The 23,427-nt window shown below is 37.8% G+C and overlaps 3 protein-coding genes across 3 annotated transcripts in view; 1 reads left to right on the plus strand and 2 right to left on the minus strand.

Annotated features, from left to right (window-relative positions):
- Nucleotides 1-13,365, minus strand: part of LOC134749369 (transmembrane protease serine 9-like) — a 29,880-nt gene extending 16,515 nt beyond the window's left edge. The window contains exons 1-8 of the mRNA XM_063684291.1: nucleotides 13,300-13,365; nucleotides 12,960-13,035; nucleotides 11,003-11,165; nucleotides 10,213-10,418; nucleotides 8,787-8,992; nucleotides 8,403-8,460; nucleotides 3,644-3,759; nucleotides 2,389-2,489 (exon numbers count right to left, since the gene is read on the minus strand). Coding sequence (XP_063540361.1) covers nucleotides 2,389-2,489; nucleotides 3,644-3,759; nucleotides 8,403-8,460; nucleotides 8,787-8,992; nucleotides 10,213-10,418; nucleotides 11,003-11,165; nucleotides 12,960-13,035; nucleotides 13,300-13,350 — 977 coding nt within the window. The 5' untranslated portion in view covers nucleotides 13,351-13,365. The remainder of the gene's footprint in view (nucleotides 1-2,388; nucleotides 2,490-3,643; nucleotides 3,760-8,402; nucleotides 8,461-8,786; nucleotides 8,993-10,212; nucleotides 10,419-11,002; nucleotides 11,166-12,959; nucleotides 13,036-13,299) is intronic.
- A 2,160-nt stretch (nucleotides 13,366-15,525) lies between these two features.
- Nucleotides 15,526-23,018, minus strand: LOC134749380 (trypsin-1-like). Its single transcript, XM_063684301.1, has 7 exons — nucleotides 22,962-23,018; nucleotides 22,004-22,142; nucleotides 19,462-19,624; nucleotides 18,253-18,458; nucleotides 17,357-17,562; nucleotides 16,413-16,470; nucleotides 15,526-15,791 (listed from the first exon to the last, which is right to left on the minus strand). The coding sequence occupies exons 1-7, from the start codon at nucleotides 23,016-23,018 to the stop codon at nucleotides 15,667-15,669; spliced, it is 954 nt and encodes a 317-aa protein (XP_063540371.1). The 3' UTR covers nucleotides 15,526-15,666.
- Nucleotides 20,683-21,517, plus strand: LOC134751252 (15-hydroxyprostaglandin dehydrogenase [NAD(+)]-like). The gene has a single exon (XM_063686638.1). The coding sequence runs from the start codon at nucleotides 20,734-20,736 to the stop codon at nucleotides 21,475-21,477; it is 744 nt and encodes a 247-aa protein (XP_063542708.1). The 5' UTR covers nucleotides 20,683-20,733; the 3' UTR covers nucleotides 21,478-21,517.
- Nucleotides 23,019-23,427: the final 409 nt, after the last annotated feature.

Here is a 23,427-nt window from a genome sequence, read left to right on the forward strand (position 1 = left end):
TGACCCTATTCATGCAAATAAATAATTTATGATTTAAAGACATTGACAGTCACTATGGGTATGCTGATATATCCAGCCAGCGTGGTCTATTATCCTCGTGTAGAGCGGACTGGTGACGCGGTCACACGATGCCGACGACACGACACCCGCCAATCTGAATGAGAAGCCGGGATGTTTCTGCATGATAGGGGCCCCAACATCTGCCTTAAAATCGAAAGCTGGTTCAAGGATTGATGGAGGACTAATTAAAAACTGTAACATTGGAACTTTGAACAAATGTGTTTTACAAGCTTTTTATTAACTTGCAATGTACCTATGTGTTAGTTAAATCTTGCAAGTTAAATTTGACCCACTTCCCGAGTTCCCATGAAGCTGAAAATTCGCATACATGCGCGAGCTGATCTGATGATGGAGACAGGAGGTGGCCATAGGAACTCTGTGATAAAACAACGAAACGTAACTGTGTTTGGGGTTTTTAGAACTGTCTCGACGAGTATTAGTTGCCAGTGGAAAAAAGTACAGTCAGCGATAAAAGCTTGGGCAAAAAATTATATTTTTGCCAAAAAACTTTTATATTTTATTATTGTTCTAAAGACCTTTCCACAACGGCTCTTGTTTTCTGTCTCAATGTTTCTTTTTGTTATGTTCTCCAAAACAACAGCAACAACGGCATACCTTACTGAAGTGCGCCAAAATATAAAAAATAAATAAACGGTTATTTAACAATGATAACATATCTAATTTGTGGGTAAACTACGTTACCTTTTAACGTGAAAATTCAAAAAACTTACTTTTTTTGTGTAAACTTATCACACATACTTATTCGAATCAATGATTAAAAACCTTAAGAAGATTAATAAGTTTAGGGTTAGGTAGGTACCTACTACAAAAGCTAACTCAAATAAACGTCTCCCACTCATTAAATATGAATGTGAATAGAGTTAAAAACATCAATCAGTCCTATAAGATGTGAATAGAGTTAAGCCATAAGGATCATAATACTATAAGGAGACATTCCTTAGTTTCTGGTGATCAAAATATAATATAATATAATCTTCTTACCTCGCAAATAATATTCCGTGCACCCAAAGGTCCAAGGCAACCTTTGTCAGGGGTCACTAAATTAGAGTCTACAGAGACTTTTAAACAGGACCTTGTAGGAAGGACAGGAAGAGTGGCAACTCTTGGTGTACAAGATTCATTGTTAGCCGTGCCAGTCCATGCCACCGTCCAAGCCACTTGTCCGGATTCCGGCGCTCCTGATATTAACAATTAGTAAAGCAATAAGTTAACAAGGGGTCATGTGCCAGGGGTTAAAATACAAAACTAAAGGCTAAAGGTAAAAGTTTTCCCATGAAAAACTTTCTCCTTCATTGGAAAAGTATATCTACACAAACTTCCTTAATGCCATAATGCAAAATATTTTGCATTAAGAAATATTTTTGGATCGTAATTTCATTGTTGAAAGTTTTGTTTTTAATGTATTTACTAACACATAGCTATAACGATGGTAATAACAATATTGTATGGAATTTTTAACATTCCGAAATAAAGATATTTTTTTATTTCGGCATTATAAAGATTTCATTATGGTTAATACATATTAAATATATTAATAACGGGTCACTCACGTGCTTTAAGTGACCCGTTATTAATATATTTAATATGTCTATGTCTCACGGAAGTTTTGTTATTAAAATGGTTATACACTGCAATCTTTCTTTCATCACCTACCATAATGAGGCATGCATATCGGTGAAATAAACCGGCCGAATGGCACCACATGCCTTAGTTTCAGCAAGGCGATATCGTTGTCGCGGTTCGTCGGGGAAAAACCAGGATGTATAATAATATCTGACACACTGGTGTTCAAAACCGGGTCACTGCCATTACCGCAGCGGTCGTGAGCTCCCAGAGTTACGCTGACTTCGTTGAATGATTTTCTGAAAATTATTGGTAGTTGTATTTTCCACCTAAAGCTTTAGTCATTACGAGCTATACTTAGGTTCTGTGGTTCAAACTTTCCTATCTACTGGACTGCTTGTTAAAATCTTTATCTAACAAATCTGGTAACTAGTTTCATTTTTGTAATGCTTGGTGCATTACAAAAATGAAACTAGTTACAGTCGACAATTTTGGACCAATGATATTTTTCACTAATATTTATTTCCATTAATACTTGCAGTCTTCTTTTTACTTGTATCATCAATACACCAAGTTCTCAAATATCTTGTTGAGATTCTTATATCACCAATTATATCGCCTTATTGTTACAAAATGAGAAAGAAATCCACAAATAAATCCTCACCCATACAACGGCGAAGCGGCGGTAACAACATGTCTATCAGATATGAGAGATCCGCCTATACTTCGGGAGGCGACATTCACCGCAGCGAGCCACGGGAATTGATGGGCGGTGGTGGCCTCACCGCCCAGAAGACGGCCTGTTCTAGAATACTCTGATAGGTACCTGTGAGGAACGCCACATCCTGAAAATTACAGTGATTTAAATAGCATCAGTAACGATTCCAATGTAATCCCATTTGACCCCGTCTCACGTCTGAGGGGCGGGCACAAATGAGAACGATTCATGCCCATCTGCGATGAATCGTTCCCAAATGGGACCTGGGATTGGGATGGTAATGAATCGTTCCTATTTGTGTCCGCCCCTCACACATGAGGCGGGGACAACTGGGAATACATCCCGATTAAGAAATATTTTAAAAATTCCATAGTTATCAACCCAACGTATTTTTGTTAGAGAACATTTTTTTATGTAAAGGCGGGCTTAATGAATACTACTGAATAATTCAAATAAATAAGTGACTTACTGCAAAGACAAATTTTCTGGAATCCAAAAACATATCCAAACAATCCACCTGATATGTGAAGAGCCCCCTAGAAAAATCAAAACATTACTGTCTATTTACGTTTAATAATAAAATTTAAACCTAAACGTTATGAGTTTGAAAGGTGAGGTGAGGTTTGAGGTTTCATGATTGGTGGGTTTTACAGGGCCATACTTACCACGAGATGAACAAAATATGCACCAAATAATAAAGGGAAGATAAACATAATTATTTTCTTACAGCGGCAATCTTTGAAAGATAAAATGAACTACACCCACTAGTCTCAAGCTCGAATTGTGCTAAACTGAAGTAAATTTAGGCATTAAACAAACGCAAAACAAACTTTCCATTTTATATGCGGGTCCTTTATTTTATTTATTGACATACTGATAAGTTACAAGTACTTAAATATTACACACTATTCTTTTCTACATACATTCCGAAACATTGATACGTTTTACGAGTTACCATTTACATATCTATGTTCTTCTTTTAACATATTTATGCAAGGACCTCAAGACACTCGGGGCCGATTTAAAGAAGTATTTTTTGTCATTAATTTTATTAATATTTTTCAAAAAATCTAAACACATAAGGCGGGTATTTACCATGTGTAATGTTGGTATTGTAAATCAGAATGTGGACGATAGTTTCAGCGACACCGTGTGTAACAAGCAAATCCGAAAAATAGTAGAGCTATGTCATGTGGGTAGAGATGACATGTGCAACTGTACCAAAATATCGGGTACTCGCCAAAACAATTATACATGGTAAATAAATATAAATAATTAATCTGAGCAGAAGCATCCTTGACGCGCATTATGTCGGATCCAGTACAGGTACTTGGTGACCCGCGTGTACACTCCAGGGTAACCGGGGCGCCCGCATCCGATACCCCATGAAACCACTCCTGAAATTAATGCGGAAAGTTTGTTTCGTAACTAACATTTATACATGATTTAACAAAATTTTAGAAGTCTTTGTTCAGTACTTAATAAGTTTCTGGCAAAAATTTCATTTTTAAAAATATCCTTCATTGTGTCGTAATCTGTATGCGAGAAGCGCTGGTGGCCTAGCGGTAAGAGCGTGCGACTTTCAATCCGGAGGTCGCGGGTTCAAACCCCCGGCTCGTACCAATGAGTTTTTCGGAACTTATGTACGGAATATCATTTGATATTTATACGAGTCGCTTTTCGGTGAAGGAAAACATCGTGTGGAAACCGGACTAATCCTAACAAGGCCTAGTTTTCCCCTCTGGGTTGGAAGGTCAGATGGCAATCGCTTTCGTAAAAACTAGTGCCTACGCCAATTCTTAGGATTAGTTGTCAAGCGGACCTGAGGCTCCCATGAGCCGTGGCAAAATGCCGGGATAACGCGAGGAAGATGATGTGTCGTAATCTGTATGAGCTGTATTTATTTGTAAAATTTCAAAACAATACGACTATTAGAAGAAGGTTAAAATCGACTTCCAAGATTTTATTACATTGTTACAAAGTTACAAGTGAAGTTAATATGGATACTTAAATAATTGTATTAAAAAGTTTAATGTACTCTGTGATCGAATCGAATAGAAATATACCTAAGAAACAAAAGGAAATAGGACTGTTGTATTAGGCTTGTGACGCTTGCCACGACTGTGTGACGTCCAATTGGTGTTTAAAGGTGACTGTCCATTTGTAACTACCGCTGCACTGCAGTTGCGACGTTACGCGGTGCCGCACTACTGTAGCAGCACGACTGCGGCTGTTGCGGCGTGCAGTCGCGACAGCGTTCGTTGATGGCTTGTCAATGTCAAGTCATATAATGTCAGACGTACAAATAAAATACTAATTTACTTTTGTATTTTTTACGTGAAGAAGCGAGTGACGATAATGCTACATGCTACATGAAAAAGAAGACCAGTTTGCCTTTCTACAATAGTCAGAGTCCGACGAAGGCAGCTACGCAATATTAATAAAAAATCTGATATTTAATGGTGATCCTTTATTCAGATAATATTGCCGATTAAATGAAAAGCAATTCAACATTGAATGAGACCTTATAATTGACGAAATACAATCAAATTACTCAAATAAAATTAATGCAGAGGAAAAATTATTCTTAACATTAAGGTAAGTTCACAATGTGAAATTTTCTTCCCCATCCTCTTGCCTAAATGCGTGACCACCGCACACAGCAATCCGACGGAAACGGGACTCATGGAGTTCGTGATATATACGGGGGGAGTGCGCACTTGATCCATCTGCATCACGTATAGGTACTCGGCCGTCAGAAACGTGCGGCTGGATTTAGAAGTCTGTAATAAACGTCCCCTCAAAACCATGCCAGGTAGGCTCTTTTAGCAGGCCTTTTATTGATTTCTGCAAAGTGATTCGTGGGTTCTGGAGATGACGATGCGACACGTAAGAATAAAATTATCCAATGGTGGGCAGGCAGTCGTTCGGTGTTAGCAAAATATTACAGATTTATCTTTCTAAGTATCCATATTAAGCCAATTTTACTTTCCTTAGGTACCAAACAGTGAAGTATGATGAATAAAATAATTTGTAATTTACACTTCATATTGTCCAGTTGCAGGTGTGAATGGGCGACGGCACTCTATGATATGACCGCACCATCCATATAAAACTTGACGGGCGAGACAAGAAATCCTTTATGAAGAAAGATATTTCCCTCGCCTTGGCCGATAGAAAGAACTTTTAATAAATTAATTTGAATAATAAATGGTTTCCTCGTGTTGGTGTGAAGAATTACGTGTTGCACTGTAACACAGTTTGTTTAACCCTCATGCCTTGAGACCTCCGCAACTGTCAATATTCTAAATTTTAAACCATTCGCTTCTCTCGTGGTTCAATTTTGTATCGTTTCGTATGTTTGGATATCAATATGTTACCATGAGGTATTAAATAACATCTTTGCCCCTTGTAATAAAAATAAATGATTGCTTCTTTTATTTAGCTCAGGAATGGCTTTGCAATGACAAAATGAGAAATTGTCACCATAAACGACATTATATAATATGATATATTACAATACAATTACAGTTGCCAGGAATATTCGGCAACTATTCGGTATTTGGCCACTTTGCCGGATATTCGGTATTCTATTTGCTTCTCTATCGCTCGTGCCCTGTCGAGCTTATAGCTATCCTCGCAAAACTACGAAAAAATAAAAGAACAGTTTATTTAATGAATCTATAAATAATATCGTCGTATTATTTGAATCCCTAAATCAATAATCTCAAAATACGCTAAATTTGTGAAAGCTGATTCCACAAATCTGCCTTAAGTTATATACCTTAGTTTTATTGGATGTATATAATGTACAAATTTCTAGAGAAGGCGGAGAATGTAAAGTTATAGCAAGAATAGTGCCTGGGCGTGGGCATAGATTTAATAATAAACTATACAATTATTTTCTGGATCAACAAGAGTAGAACCTAAATCAACTTCAACTGAATGCTACTAAACAAAGCCCTCAATGTCAACCTTACGTGCAGAACATGTTGAACATATAATGTATACACTTTTTTGGAAAACAGGTTTTTCGTAAATTAATAAAAAAGTAAAAAATAAGACATGTTTTATTTTTCACAACTCTTTATTAACTTTAGTTTTGTCCGCCATGATCGTGATATCAGCAGCTTGAGCCTTGAACTGCAACTTGTAGGTACCTGGAAATTAGAAATTATCTTTTTAGTTTCATGTTGTATTTTGAATATAACTATGTATTTTTGTATGTATATGATTTATTGCTTGCAAGTTACATATATGTATGTCTGTTTGTTGAATTTAACTTCAAATCAGTGAAACGGAGCTAGTAGCGGACAAGCTGTGTTAAACGGTTTGTCTTTAGATATTCTGGCCACATCATCACAGAAAATAAATAGGTAATAGTGACCCGACCACCAAAATGGACTTTTAAATATTCGTAGTAAAATAATATTAATTTTATACTTACATCGACGTGATCCTCACAGCAATATTGTGTGTAACACTTGAAGTATTCCATTCCACATTTACTTCACGACAACACCGTCTTTCACGTAGGTCTTCGCGGACTATAATTTTTGTAAATCATTCCCACAAGTGGATACAAGGTTTTTGATATATTAAGCAATCAAAATCTACTGTTTAGGTATTAAAAATTATAAATGAAATCGTAAGAAACTAGCGGTTTAACTGTTTTTTTTTATTATGACAATTGATGACAATGACATCTTTGACAATTACGTGAGTGACGGATTTATTTACTATGGTTCGATAACTTTTACTATACGATGACATTATTATATTCAGCCTCGCGAGAAGGTCAAAGGTTTGTTGAAATATCTTCAATCCTCGATTATTATATCGCAGCAAATGTCGGAAACTGTTTAAAAACCTAATATCTCGAAATGGTTTTCGAAATAGAACATTAAAAAAAAATTAACAATCCTAATTAGAGATTGGATTTTGCAAGTAGTGAGTGAGAAGTGCGACTGTGTGCACGTTTTCCCCCGCAAAAAATGGCAGAACGATTTGTACGGTAAGATATCGCTTGGGCTCCTCCCTTCCGACGTGTCGGAAGCCGGTGTTGCTCGAAGGGTTTGCCAGACTATAGTTAACTTCCGAATTTGACACTCTCTTTTTCGGACCTATCATTCTAGTTTCCTAACTGGCTCTGTGATACTCGTATGGCTCAATATAGATTAGCAAAAAAGTTTACAGTAGTACTACAGTCGCCATCAGATATGTGCACTCTAGCGCCTTGACAATAAAGGCGTGTTCAGATATCTGTGAGCTTCTTGGCCGCCCCGATATATCTGCGATATATGGCGACGGTACCATCGGGGTTGTTTATCCGTGGGTGTAATAACTCCTTAGAACGTAGTGGTTATATCCTCTTTGTTTAAAACTACTAATATCTGTGATCAAAGACAATTCAGTGCAGGTGACAGATTTGACGTGCGGTCTGCAGCCGCAGTTGCAATAATACACCAAATACGCAAAAATGGCCATGCTACGTGCAGTCGGTCTTATCATTCATTTTACTATGGAAATTGACAATAACACCGACGTGTCGGAGCAGTAGTGCAGCTGCGGTCGGGAAAACGTTAAAATCACCATATTACGTGCAGTCGATATCGTCATTAATTTTACTATGGAAATTGACAATAACACCGACGCGTTTGGGCCGCCGCAGTAGTGTCGGAGCAGCAGTGCAGCTGCGGTTGGAAACGGACAGTCACCTTATGTGTGTATAGTTTTTTGGCATGCCCGTGTTATTGTAAGGGCCGATACAGACGGATTGCAGCCCGATTGCAATTTGTCTGTACCGGCCCTGAAGTTGGATTTTAATTTGTTATGTTCATATATTTATTGCTACAGGTTGTTTTTTTTTTTGTTCTTCATTATCTTAGGGCCTACCGTCAACATTTAAAACTCATGAATTGTTATCTGCCCATCTATTGCTTGAATATGCAAAACCCTTAGAAGCGGATAACAATTTTCGATGTTGGCGTTATGCCCCTCTGATAATAAATAATTAGTTTAATTTTTTTTGCCTTTTTACCTAAAAGCTCGTAGCGTTTGTCTCTTCTTTCGGCTGCCAACGGTCCGCCGCTGTCACCCTGGTGGGTAATTGTAGTTTTTCAATTATAACTTACCTACTAGTCTATGGAACATTTATTCTCAGTGCTAATGTAATTACCTAATTACAGTCTGTGAGTTATTAAAATGTCGGTCTGCTTTTGGAAATAGATGTGACAGGAATACCGTCGCTACGTGGCAGGAATTGTACTAGCCATATAGAAGAAGTAAACTTCATCAATTCACTCTCCCTCTTAACCCTCGAAAAGTATTTCAAAACATGTGCATGGAATTTGGCTTATGAGGTCACGTTGGCCAAGGATATTTAAGGCTAAATTGCTTCCCAATTTGTAGATTTGAATCTCACCTGACAAGTATCCTTCATTCCTTGGTCAGGAAAGCCGGCGCACAGCATGTCGTCAGCTATCATGGCTTCCTCGTACTTGGACTTCTTGCAGACGTCGTTGCTGAGTATGGGCAGCTCCACGTCGTTCAGCACGCAGGAGTGGTTCTTCTGCTCGGTTACTGAACCCCAGCCTGCTGCTATGGCCTTCACTCCTACGTACGTGTCATCTGCCAATTACAATAAATAAATATAAAAAAGCCTTTAATTACACACAATATGAAAATGCTTACAAAATAAACCCCCCCACAATGTGGACTGATGACCTGGTAAGGGTTGCGCAATTCCGCTGGATGCGGGTAGCGCAAGACCGGTCATTGTGGCACTCTTTGGGGGAGGCCTATGTCCAGCAGTGGACGTCCTCTGGCTGATATGATGATGATGATTATGAATATACTTAATTATGAATTTTATAAAATAACTTAATTGCTATCACTATGGTTGGTGGACCTCTTCGCGAGTAAAGGCCTCCCCCAGCTTCCGCCATTCTCAGCGGTCCTGCGCTACATCTTGCCATTGGTACGGTATGGTGTCGGTGACGTCATTGACCCATCTTGTGGCTGGTCTGCTAGATTTTCTTTTCCTTGTATGCCTTCCCAAAGTGTCACACGTTTGGTCCATTTTTGGTTGCTCATCCTCGCTAAGTACAATATTGTTGCAAAAAATAAACAATGCATTTAGATCAGTACGGTTTCACTCACTATCTAAATATTTTGAAATATGTCTCACGATAGTTTAATTTCGAATAAACAATGTCTTTTGAACAAATGTATATCAGCTGGTGTCCATGTCTTATATTATATTGCTTTCGTTCAAGTTACTGAAAAAAAGTTTTTACTCCTATAGGCATTTTTGCACACCCATTATCTCTTCCTTAAGACGTATCAAGTGCCCGATTCAGATATTTATAATAATAATAATACTGTGAACGGGTTCCAGCAGGCGTTCTACATGACATTAAAGCTCTCCAAGGGGCCTCTACGTGTTGAATCTATATCCCCACACAAGCCTATCAAAAGACCGGGATTTATAGACCCGTGATATCCAAGGATACAAATAATAATTATTATTATTATCTTTATCTTTGTTTTTATGTTTATAAAAACATATTACGGTTTTGACCTTATTAAGATACGACAGATGAAAGTTGTGTGCGTGAGATGCACACCAATTTACCGAGACGATCGTCAAGGTCGTATCAAAACCAGCGCAGAGCCGAATAGCGCTTCAGGCCAAGCTAGAAGTTAAATTAACACACAGGCCCTACCGCGGAAACGAAAATCTAAATTTCGTTTATCTGCCTCGCTATCACTGTAATATGCAAGAGCGGTAGAGAGGCAAATAACGAAATTTAGATTTTCGTTTTTCGCGGTAGCAGACTCTATATTACCGTCACTATGTGGCAGACAGATAGGCTTGATCGTATCAGTAATATTGACAGGCTGATTGAGCCGCAGCAGCGCGATATCATGTCGGAAAGTGGTGTATGTAAAGTTGTGGGCGACGATCCTTGTCACGAAGCGCGTCTCGGGGCGCGTGGTCTCGTTGCAGCGGTTGTGTTCTCCCAGAGTCACTTTTATCATAAACCACATCAGCCTGGAAAAAATACCGTGACATCGTAAACTTTAGCTAGAGGGTAAAGCTCGTCACAGACGGAGCGATGATATATCGGCAGATATCGGCAGATAACGACAGTGACCACAATGACTATACAAATGCAAATTTCTATTGTCAATCACAAAAGATTTTTAAGTAGACACCTAAATAACTTTTTAGGTCCTATATTATCTGCAAGTCAGTCACGCTACTATCAGGTTTAATGAAACATACCAATATTCAATAGAACCGACTTGTAACGAAATCTTAATTTTTAAAATAAAGGTATAATAAAAAAACAGAGCCTATATTATCTATGAAATAACGAAAATGCAGGTAAGCCGCGGTAGACATCAAAACCGTCAAAATTAAATTCTACCTAATTATTTTCGTACACGAAACAATGGTGTGTCGTACATTTGGGAGGAGTGCGGCGTGGAACCGAAGTCAACACGTAGGTATTTAATGCAATGTAAGCCTAAGGGGTACACCGAACAGATGCTCCCTTGCCCGTCTTATTATTCAATTAAAATTCAATTTTTCCTTTTTTAAATGTGATATTACTTATCAGTAGTAGGTATTACCCTTTAGTGCAGTGCGCAGCGGTAAGCACATAGCGGTCGTTGATGAGTATGCCCCCGCAGTAGAACTTCTGGAAATACGTCAATCGAGCCATCCAGGGGAACTCGTTCACCATCGTTTCAACTCCCCCCACTATTCGGGAGGCTTCGTTGCGTTCACCACATCCTTAAAATACATATCGTATTTATTATTCAATTCACAATGTTGCGTACAACATTGTGAAAAGTTTTTTTGATGAATGTTTTGTTTATATTTTAAACTCGACGCCACCATTACATTCCAATAATCTAACCTCACTTTTTCTCTTTTCCGTGTGCTTTAAGAAACTAAACAAAGCTAAAAGGATACATCTATATTTATTTAGAGTATGCAAAAGGGAAATTTGAGTTTACTTCTTTACATATTTTCCATTATTACGAAAGGAAAAGGATCCGAGTGAGGATAGATTATTGGAATCTAATGATGGCGTCGAGTATAGTGATGTACGTGATGTTGTATTTGAGTTACAACTAATTTTTTTAGATATTTTCATGCTGTTTTTCATTCCGTTATTGCTAAATATACAAGAAATATCACTAAACTCCTTTGTTTTCTACTTTAACCGACCGTAAAAACCGACCAAGAGCATGTCGGGCCATGGGCCATACTCAGTGTAGGGTTCCGTAGTTACCCTTCTGTGACAATAAACTAATTGGGGGCAATACTAATAAGTAAGTAATCATAATCATAATCATTTATTAATAACAAAAGTTACAGGTCATTCGAGTTATTGCCTATACGTAATAGAAAAATATAAACATAATGAACACTTACAAAGTGTAGTAGATTTTAACATAGGTAAGTTATTATATCACATATCTGATTTTGTAGGATTATGGCAGTAGAATTCTTTATGGTCGTAGAAAGCCTGCTCGATTAGCCAATTCTTCAGTTTTGTTTTAAAGACTGTGTTGCTGTGTGAGTTTACTATTTCGTTGGGTAGATGATTGTATACCTTCGGGCCCATGACGTGCACAAGTTTGGGTGACTTGGCCAGCTTGTGTGAAACGGCCGGGAGTCTTCTCTCAACTCGGGTGGAACGCACCGCATAGCGGCGAGTGGTTTCGCTCTTCTCACTCAAAGGTGTGCTATCCAACTGTTCTCGCGCGTGCACTGCCGCTTGTAGTATCAGCAGCGATGGCAGGGTTAATATGCCCAAAGACTTGAAGTGAGGCTTCGAAGTATCATGTATATTATAAGAAAAAGGGAGTAACTTTTCGCAGTGCTAGTACGTCGTTTTACTAAGAAGGGAAGACTTTTAACGATAACTCAAAAGTGGCTTAACCGATCAAGCTCGCTTTAGTTTTCATTGAGTCTTTATTAAGCTTTACTTTCCCGATTTTTTTATATTTTTTGGACCCATGCCCATAGTTGAAAAGTTAGAGGGGGCTTCTTTTTTAGAAAAAAAAAAGTATTAAAATTTTGTTTCTGAGAACCCTATTCGTTTTAAAGACCTATCCAACGACACCCCACACCATAGGGTTGAATAAAAACCCTAAATAATATTTTTATACTTTTTATGTTACTACTTTGTCGGCATGATTGATTTACATATCCATGCCAAATTCCAATTTTTATAGCACTAACGATCATGGAGCAAAGCCGCGGACGGGACGGACAGACAGACGGACATGTCGAAACTACAAGGGTTCATAGTCGACTATGAAACCCTAAAAACTGGCAATAACTTAAATATGGTGGACATTTATTGCATTGTCACGGTCTTTTGTTTCTTTCAAATGAAACATAATAATGATGCATGGAAAACGGTAAAACATGTTACAAATTAATAATTTTCCTAACGTAATACATGTTACATATTTATACTATATAATCCTATATGCTAATATTTTATTCGAATCAAATGTATATATTATACACGAAAATTTAACAGAAACAAACAAGAAAATATTTACTTACGACAATTGCATTTAGGTATCTTTTCATAATCTTCATCGTCTTGAATTTTCTTTAATAATTCTTCATCCGCTTTTATCTATTGCGAAGAAAAATAAGCTTTTAACTATAATAGATGACATGTGTGAATTTTCAGAGAATAAGAACCATTATGATTGACAGGATGTGAAAATATTTGAGAGCATTGTGGTACGTATAAAAAATTATAAATGAATGTTTAAAAATTTTGAAAACCCCGCTTCTGGGATTTCTATCGATAGGTGTTTAAATCCATGCAACTATCTGATTATACTCAGTAAGTTCAAAGTTCATAAAATAGTAACAAAAACTAAAATGTACTTACTGTGAATGCTAAAACAAATACACTTAAGAAAACGACTTTCCACTTTAACATAATGAAAATGAGCTAGCAGCGATTGAAGTAGGTGTTACAAACTTTTGAAAGCGAAAATCTCAATTTACTAATGTCCCTTTATTATTATTATCAAACGCTGACCCTGCCTTTTGCCTGACATTCGTAACAATCACAATTCACCGTCAAGGAAAGAGCCATACAACTACTAGGTATTTCACAACTGACACTTGTGAAAATTCAAATTAAACTAGATTTACTAATAATTTTGGGAGAATTCTGTATTTTCTAAGCGATCAATAGATCTAAATATATAGAGAAGACGCGCACGCATCCCAAGGGGAAACTGAGTCCTGCGTCCGCTGCGGTCTAGGTCGAGGGCATTGCTCCCTGTACTTACTATGCAAGAGCAGGGACTGGTAAATATTCAAGACGAACAACCTCCATACAACACCGCGATCCTCGCGTGCCTATTTACTATTTTTCCATTTTAGCTTTATACCTACGTATAATTGTCACCTGCTCCTTTCTGAGGGCCGAAAGAGGGCTTTCTGATGCCTTATTTATGCTTTCAATCGACTTATGTGACTACGGCCAGTCAAGTTTGATTTTACGTATTTATAAATTGCCATAGGTTGGTAGTTTTCATACACAAATAACTAAAATGTAAAAACAACATTTAACCTTTCGTATGCTTAATAGCAGATCTGCTCCATATATATTCAACTTAAACATGAAGTTGTAACGATTGCTATTTATATGGCAATTTTTTTACATGCGCATACGAAAGGTTAATGTCATCTACAACACTGACGATTCTCGCGGCGTTGTATGGGGCCTGCCAGTCTTCTTTATTTACTAGACTCTGACAAGAGCCTTTCCTAAGCAGGTCAAGCAAGTAAGATGCTTAGCGAGTAGGCAGTTGTGCACGGCTCTAAAATTAATGTGTGCCACTTAAAAGGCATTAATTAAAAATAAAAACCGGCCAAGTGAGAGTCGGACTCGCCCACCGAGGGTTCCGTACTTTTTAGTATTTGTTGTTATAGGGGCAACAGAAATACAACATCTGTGAAAATTTCAACTGTCTAGCTATAACGATTCATGAGATACAGCCTGGTGATAGACAGACAGACGGACAGCGGAGACTTAGTAATAGGGTTCCGTTTTTACCATTTGGGTACGGAACCCTAAAAACGTGAGTTCAAAACGATGTATCTACCTATATATATTTCAAATGTTTTAGTATCAGTTTGATATATAATAGTTTGGCAAATCAAATGGCAACTTTCATTTTAGGTCGGATCCTATACGTCTTAACATAAATGTCTAGATTAAGCAACAAAAACATGAGTTACTTTGGGTAACTATCTATAACATTTTCTGAAAAATATCAAATATCAATTGCCCCACTACCATTCATACCGGAAGACCTGATAAAACTGAACGACGAATCTATCAAGTGGATTAATTATCTGGAGTTAGATTTATGATTTCTCTGTATCTGTAAGTATATTAACATAATGCCATACGATTAAATAAATAAATTCTAATGAATTATCTTATCTTAATCACTCTTATTCGTAGGTGAATAAGCCCTTAAACTTTATCATGGATATTGAATAGTTATTTTTATCATAGACGCTTATATTTTGAAATTGCTTTGCATGAGTCTGCTTTATATTTGTGATTTTATTGTAGAAAAAGTTAACTTTAGGTATAAAAATGGTATAAAAATGCAACATATCTAAGGTCTACTACATATAAATATATTATCATTTAGGGATTCGGTAGATTATTTATACTAAGAATACATAACTATTTTTATAACTATAAACTATGAGCGTAACTAACAAATTGGAGTATCAACATGTAAAATAGAGGGGATCCGGCTGTAATCAAAATTTTTTTTTCAATAAAAATATAGTTGGTCAAGCAAATCTTTTCAGTAGAAAAAGGCGCGGAATTCAAAATTTCTATGGGACAATAACCCTTCGGGCCTACATTTTTTAAATTTGCCGCCTTTTTCTACTGATACGATTTGCTTGACCAATTATCTCGTATTTTTGCACTTTTAGCTATATTTTTTATCGTAATTGTAAAGTTACTCTCCGACAATTTCAATTACACATCCAAAGCGAGGTCTGATCTGGCCGCGTAGCCAACATGCCAATCGCTTGCGCTCAGTAGCGATCGAAACTCAACTGTCACTGTCGCACTAATATGGAAGAGTGATAGAAAGACACAAAGTGTTTCGTTGTCGTAGCGATAGCGATTGTCACCTTGGCGAGGCCGGCTGGTGTTCCAAAGGAACACTATAATTGGTGACTGAGGTTTGATGTGACTTCCCAAAGGGAGACTCTACTGGTCCCTACAGTAACAGGCGTCGTCGGTGTTGTCTCTGATCCAGTCCAAATATTTCGTGACCCGCGTGTAGACGCCTGGATATCCAAGCCTCGCACAGCCGTAGCCCCAGGAGACGATACCTGGGAAAAATATATTTTTATTTACCTTTCAAATATAACACAATTAATGATGATCAAGAAGCTTAAGAGTACCCGGCAAGCTCGGTTCTCCATACAAACGTAGTTACGATCTCATTTTAAAACGACTAGCTTAATTGCTCTGAACCTTGGTACCTACTTACAACAGGTCTGTAATTCGTTTATGTAACTTCAGATACAATAGTAAAAAATACAGCGAATTTAAGTTTTTCATACAAAACTTGTTTTGTTTTTGCTCTACATGTTTCGTTTATTTTATATACTACCTAATTACAGACCTAGATGACCTAGAATTCATGTCATTGTATTTGCAAAGTTTCATTACAATCCAACACGTAGTTTTAAAATGAGAACAAAACTCCATTTGTATGGGAAGGTGAAAAACGACCGAGCTTGCCGGGGACTCTGAAACAGACAGGTTAATATTTTTTTAAAGAGATTAGTTATAGATTGTCGTAATTAGTACAAGAATTTAGATTGCGGGACTAGACATAGAGACTAGATAAGACAACCCTCATATCGGTATAATTGAGAAAACGTCACAAAAAAAAACAGTTTCACTCTAAATCTACAATTAATTTAGTAGGTCTTTTTAAAACTCACCTATAAGTTCATAAACGTGATCTGCATTTTCGGTGATAAGAGGCCCACCGCTGTCACCCTACAAAAAACAGAACAGGAAATACTTAGAGGAAAGAGGACGACTAGTTCTCCATACAAACGTAGTGCCCATTTTCCTCTTTGGATTATAAAAAATATTTTTTAATAATTTGATGTAGGTATATTATTAATACGTTAAACTTTTTTGATTTCTTGATTATTGTAATAATTAAGAGCAAAAAACAGATCTCCTACAAATTTTTAAATGCCCCTAATCTTATAATAATTAGAAAATCATACGATGATGGTTGATATACCTACAACAAATTGTGTTAAAATATTTTCAATAATGTTAATATCCAGAGAGGAAAATGAGGACTACGTTTGTATGAAAAGGCGATTTCGCACGGATCCTCCACTTTCGTCTTATCTCGTTAAGAGAGGTCACACACACGATTATAATCAAATTACACGATTATAATACAAATTAATGATTGATTATGATTTTGAATGGCTAAAATGACATACGTAGGTAACAGCAATCAATTTTATGACTTTTATTGTTCATTAGTATGCATTTCATAACAGAAATCCATATCAAATCGAGCAATTTATAAGATTAAATGCAGATAAGTAGGTACAAGACTATAAGGTCCGGACCAAATTGAATGACAGATTTATTCAGGACTCCTTTTATCGTCTTGGTTACGCTTGTGGACTTGTAGCCTAAACGCCTTTGGTAAACTTACAAACTTTTTTGACAGTCAAACAAACAACTTTTAACTGTCAGATCCATATATGAAGTCATATATGAAGCACCCATAGCAACGATATCTAAATACCATCAGGAGGGCCGCCAACCACCATCGTGGTGTAAGAAATCGTGATTACTAAATAGAATAGGTACCGACATGAATATAAATCTTATCGCAGTTTGTATTACGTACAGTACAAGCATCTTTATGTGCCGTCTTCGGGAACCCGGCGCAGAGCATCGCCTCCTGGATCCTGGAAGCGTTGTACTTAGTGTGCCTGCACTCCTGGTTACTAAGAACAGGTAACTCGGCCTCTAGGAGTGTGCATGACCAGTTCTTAGTCTCCCCGGTTGCGCCCCAGCCAGATACTGTTGCGATTGAATTCTCGTAGGATCTTCCTGTGGACATCAGCACGTAAAAACGTCATAAAAAGCCCGCAATTGCGAATCTCATATTTAGTCTTACGGAATTTAACACGTTCGCGGACGGTTAGTGACGTCATGTGAGGCCAAAGGAAACAAAACACTACGCGAATGCAATTGCGATAATGAGACCATGACATGATCATGTACATGTACCTACCTCAATACGCTTAATTTATACAACCTTTGTAAAATTATTCTCGTTCCATTCGGACAGGCGTTTCTTACTTTGAAACCAACCTAATACCATGCAATGGCCGCAGAAAAATCTTGGTCTGTGCTAATAGCATATGATAGGATAGGGCATTCACCATTACAAGCTGTCTCTATTTGTGTCTCATCCGATAGCCAAAATCGAACAGGACCCTGGTACGTCTACCTATTGTTTTGGCGGCTAGATGACAAGATTGACAACTTTATTTTCAATGGTATCAGTCCATCTGGTTTGTTTTGAGGATCAAATGTCTATAGCATGGGACCCATTGTATTAAAGCAATACAAAATACAAAAACGACAGTCATAGTCTGACAATCGTACACAACGTACAAAATGATACGTGATCGTGATGTCATGATCACGATCACGTACCCGTCTTGAAGTGTTTAAAACAAGAAGACTGCTATTTTGACCGTGAAATATCATCCTGATTCTATAAGTCAAATTTACCTTGATACTTCGGCAAGCACACTGGCCGAACAGCGTGAGAGTACGTAACCGGTGAACTGATCTTCAGCAGGGCGATATCATTGCTCAGGTCGGAGAGAGAAAAGTTGTGGGCTATAACTTTTGTGACGTAACGGGTGATAGGTCTCGTGTTCTTGTCGCAGCGGTCGTGCTCGCCGAAAGTCACTCGGAACATGAACCACATGAAACTAAAAAAAAAAACATCTTACTTTAAATAGAAAGGTTTAGAAAGGATCGCACTTAAACTATCGTGAGACATATTTCAAAATATTTATCAGTACGGTTTTTACTCACTATTATTTTTAGTCGCTTTTGGCGACATGTTTCGGATTCTTTGGGAATCCATCCTCAGGCGAGCGACGAGGCGGGCGGCGCGGGCAGTGCACGACGTACAACCGCCGCGGACACTCGTGCCTGAGGATGGATTCCCAAAGAATCCGAAACATGTCGCCAAAAGCGACTAAAAATAATAGTGAGTAAAAACCGTACTGATAAATAAATATTTAGGTTTAGAAAGGCTTTAAATAGTTAGTGCTGAATATGAAATATATAGGTATACTGCTTGCTAGAAACAAACGATCGAAATAGAATCACAATCTAACGAGTTCCTGAAAAATTGTAAGAAGTTAAAACATATAATAATCCGAGAACCACCCGTGTTGTAATAATTGCACAACAAGGTTATAACCACAGATTTAATATATATGGCATATTATAACTTAAGTCAAACATATCTATAAGGTCTACCGTTTAACTGAGCTGATTGGTAAGAAGTTATGGTCAACTACGGACTGGTTGAAGGCTTGGCTGCACGAAGCTAAATTTGTGTTATATTAAATAATATTGTCTTCGGTTACCGCGATAGTTACTCATGAAATAAAACTATGAAAACGGATTATATCGCGTATATTGAATTTATAATACATCCCGACGTTTCGAACTCTTTACAGCGTTCGTGGTCACCCGTTGACCACGAACGCTGTAAAGAGTTCGAAACGTCGGGATGTATTATAAATTCAATATACGCGATATAATCCGTTTTCATAGTTTTATTTCATTATATTAAATAAGTCAAGATATAATATATAATTTATTCAGACGGTTGCTGAGACAAGTGATGGAATCATATCTTTGTATTTTCTCTGTTTAATGGTAAACTGAGCAAATTTGTTATTTTTTTTCCACACTGACCCCTTCAAACAATGCGCAGCGGACACGACGTATTTATCATTGATAAGGGAAGCCCCGCAGCCGAAAGCGTTGTGGTAGATGAGCCGCGCCAGCCACGGGAAGGCGTTCATGCTGGCCGCGGACCCGCCCACGATGCGAGGCTCTTCATTACGTTCGCCGCAACCTGAAATATAATTATCACAGCTATAATTCTATGCTGACACATTCTACCGGGCATCAAATCTTCATCGTCATCTTTCTAGCGCTGCCCCAGCCATTTTTGCAACGGCTCACCCTGAGCACTCGGCAATCGTATCACAAGATTTGGCACAGGCACTCGTTTTTAAGAAAGCGGCGATGCGGTCATGTCCAACTGAACTGTACTTTTGAGAATAATAGTCTGGCGCTTAGATGGATTAAAAGCGAATCAAAGGTGTGTTGACTAGGGCATGCAATTGCAAACCGGTTACAAATTAATATGAGTATAGAAAATTAAGGGTTGCATTCCCTCAAAACTTTGCATGAGCTTTAATTGTAACTAGTTGTGTGCCTATGACAGCCGTCAGACTAAAGGATGAGTCACGTTAGACCGGGCCGTGTCCGGGCCGGAGCTTCCGGCGCTTACCGTTCTACGAGTATGACATGACAGGTGATCACGTGATGCTTTCCATAGAAAACGAAACGCCGGAAGCTCCGGCCCGGACACGGCCCGGTCTAACGTGAGTCATCCTTAATCCAACTTAAAAGGAAACAGTGTAATCAGAATTGTTAGGTATTGGGCAAAAAGCAAAAATACTATTAATGCATTTTAAAAAGCGCTATCCTATCTAAAACAATGATGACGTCATTTCATCAGTTTTATCTCTAATACGAGTCGTTTTAAATCAAGAACTCTTAAACTAATACATTATTAGGGTTCCGTACCTCAAAAGGATCAAACTGAACCCTTATGGGATCACTTTGTTGTCTGTCCGTCCATGTGTTTGTCTGTCAAGACAGACCCTTTATCTCGGGAACGCATCGAGATATTGAGTTGAAATTAAAACCATGTAGGTCTACAGTCCCTTCAAGCTGTATAAATATCAAACTTCTAAGTTAACGTAACAAAAAAAAGATACGGCCGTCCTAAATGATAAGAGAGCTACCATCGACCGCGCGTTTTGTTTTAAAATAGAACAGACTATCATAGTATAAAACTAGATAAGAGGTGTTTACTATAAGGGATTATTGTGAAAGAACACGAAGCGATTCGCTCCAGTACTCAAATATATTTATTTGCGTTAGGACGTGACAATGCCGAAAGATATACAAGGAACTACCGTGGTAGTGACCGGCGGCGCGAGCGGCATCGGTCTCGCGATCGCCGACGCGTTCCTTCAGCACGGCGCCCACCGCGTCGTCCTCCTCGACCTCAACGCAGAGCAAGCGGATCAAGCTACCGCAACTCTAAACGCCAAGCACGGAAACAAGGCTACGTTCATTCTATGCGACGTCACTCAAGACCTGGATCAAGTTACCAAGGTTATTATAGACACATACAAAACTGTGGACGTCTTAGTGAACAGTGCTGGTATTGTTAACGAAAGGAATCCTAGGAAGGTGATCGAAATAAACCTAACAGCGGTCATAGAATGGTCACTGAAATACTTGGAAATTATGAGAAAAGGTGGAAAAGGCGGCACTATCATCAACATGTCCTCGATGTACGGGTTTATGGTGGATCCATATTTACCTACGTATAAAGCTTCTAAATTTGGCGTACTTGGTTTTACGAAGAGTAAAGGCCATGAATATAATTTCAAGAAAACAGGCGTGAGACTGCTTGCCATCTGTCCAGGGGTCACAAAGACGAATCTCACCTCTGGTTACAAGAATTTTGAAGAAAAGGAGAATCAAGAGGACTTTGTTGCAACATTTGACAGTTTTCCGTGGGCTGAGGTCACGAGGGTGGGGCAGGCTGTGGTCGAAGTGTTCGGGAAAGCGGATAGTGGAACGGCATGGGCAATCCAAGGCGACGAACCTGTATTTGAGGCTTAAAGTCGAATATAAAATAAAGAGATTTATTGAAAATTGTATTTTTTCATTCCGTATTTATATTAACTAATATGTGTGTTTGATGAAGTGGGTACCTAAATACAGTCAAAACTGTATAAGCGAGAGCTCAAGGAGCCAGAATATTTTTGTCGCTCATAGAGGTTTTCTCTAATCAGAATTTCTCACTCTTAGAGGCAAGGGATCGGAGATTTCTCGCTTAAGTGCCTACTTTCAAAATAAGTCGCCGTTGGCCTTTTTTCTTTACTGTATGATATCAATTGAAGGGTACACGGAAAGAACATGTGGTTTAATAATTGCCCAACACGTCACAATGTCCGCAGTCTCAAGTCCCTCACCCCGATACAACTTCCATCCCTATTTTATTTAAGGGAAGAACTTTCAAAAACTGAAAACATTTTCTTTTTGAATTTCGCAAATAGCAAATATATGAACTTGCTCTTAATACTAATCATGTATAAAGAGGCCCTGATTCATTAACTAAGTACTGTTTTATGCAAATGTTGCTTACTGCATTGACTGCATGAAGGCAGGTATCGCAGTTCCGGCCGGGCCCGCGCGTTTACATATGCTTCGTCCGAAACTGACAACGATTCCGTCACGGATTCGAACTTCGTAACTGCGTCTGATTCGGAAACTATTTGCTGATCCTGCAAACACAAAGATTTAAACCATCACAGAATAATCATGTAACTTGTAAGTAGTGTAGCTTATTATTAATTTAAATCTTGATATTTGAATATAGGTAATATAGGTATAGGGATAAGCTAAGCTAATAGAAAAGATAGATATAACTCCGTAATAGATGGATACAGTCTAAGGAAAAAACGTGCCTCGAAAATCACGAAAATTTGATTCTCGTTCAGATGGCGCCACTACCTTTGGCCTACTCTCGTATAGAGGGCGTTGACCGTTTCGTTTGTTATTTAACTATTTTAAAGCATATCAGTGAAAGAACATGGGTCAATATCATAAAAATAATTAATGCAAGTAATAATTTTACGATAACTGATAATGATGCATGAAGATGTTTCGACTGTAAACAAAAATTCATCTCGAAAATGTCAAAGTGAAATATCCGTAACCAATATTTTTTAGGAAATAGAAAATATTGATCATTGCAAATTAGCTCTAGTAGACAAATGCATCAAGTTACCTGTCACCCTACCTATATATTAAGTATATTGGATACAACACTACTAGTAAATTTGCACATACATTATGTAGGTACCTACATCAACAACAAAATGAGCTCCAATTTCCCTTGGGGGACATGAGAGACATTTTAAGTTGTATTTTAGTAGGTACCTTAAACTATAGTACCAAACCTACTAAGATACATATTAGGAAAACAACTTCAATTTTTTTTAGATTTATTTTATTTTAGACATAAAACACCTCATAAAAACTATTAATATTGTTTTATAATGTAAAACGACATAAATTGTACAAATAAGATTAACACTCACCTGAGGTAGAGTACTTCCTAGACACAAAACTATGAAAAATATTGTAATACACCACATTTTACTCTCGTTGAAATATTTTTATTAATAATTGTTTATGTACCACGCGATCATGTGGTCGGGTTTAAAAGTGTACTAAGTCGTTCTTTGATCTCTCGGTATGGACACTAACGGAGCTTAAAATGTTGCTTTTGAATGGACCAGAGAAAGGCATCTCTTTATAGGGTTCCGTACCTCAAAAGGAAAAAACGGAACCCTTATAGGATCACTCGTGCGTCTGTCTGTCTGTCCGTCTGTCACAGCCTATTTTCTCCGAAACTACTGGACCAATTAAGTTGAAATTTGGTACACATATGTAAGTTTATGACCCAAAGACGGACATGTAACGTAAACAAATGAATTCTAAACATGGGGGCCAGTTTAGGGGGGTAAATGAGAAAATTAAAAAAAAAGTTTTTTAAACTATATT

The sequence above is a fragment of the Cydia strobilella genome, chromosome 2, assembly GCF_947568885.1.
Source record: "Cydia strobilella chromosome 2, ilCydStro3.1, whole genome shotgun sequence".
In the NCBI taxonomy this organism is placed as follows: domain Eukaryota; kingdom Metazoa; phylum Arthropoda; class Insecta; order Lepidoptera; family Tortricidae; genus Cydia; species Cydia strobilella.

What these genes read in the sequence shown, in the direction of transcription:
- LOC134749380 (XM_063684301.1), bottom strand. Translation starts at nt 23,018, where the DNA reads ATGTGGTGTATTACAATATTTTTCATAGTTTTGTGTCTAGGAAGTACT. An exon ending in GTGCTTGCCGAAGTATCAAG is followed by an intron (nt 17,563 to 18,252) that starts GTAAATTTGACT and finishes TGATGTCCACAG; the next exon opens with GAAGATCCTACGAGAATTCA. An exon ending in CACATAAAGATGCTTGTACT is followed by an intron (nt 16,471 to 17,356) that starts GTACGTAATACA and finishes TGTTTTTTGTAG; the next exon opens with GGTGACAGCGGTGGGCCTCT.
- LOC134751252 (XM_063686638.1), top strand. Translation starts at nt 20,734, where the DNA reads ATGCCGAAAGATATACAAGGAACTACCGTGGTAGTGACCGGCGGCGCG.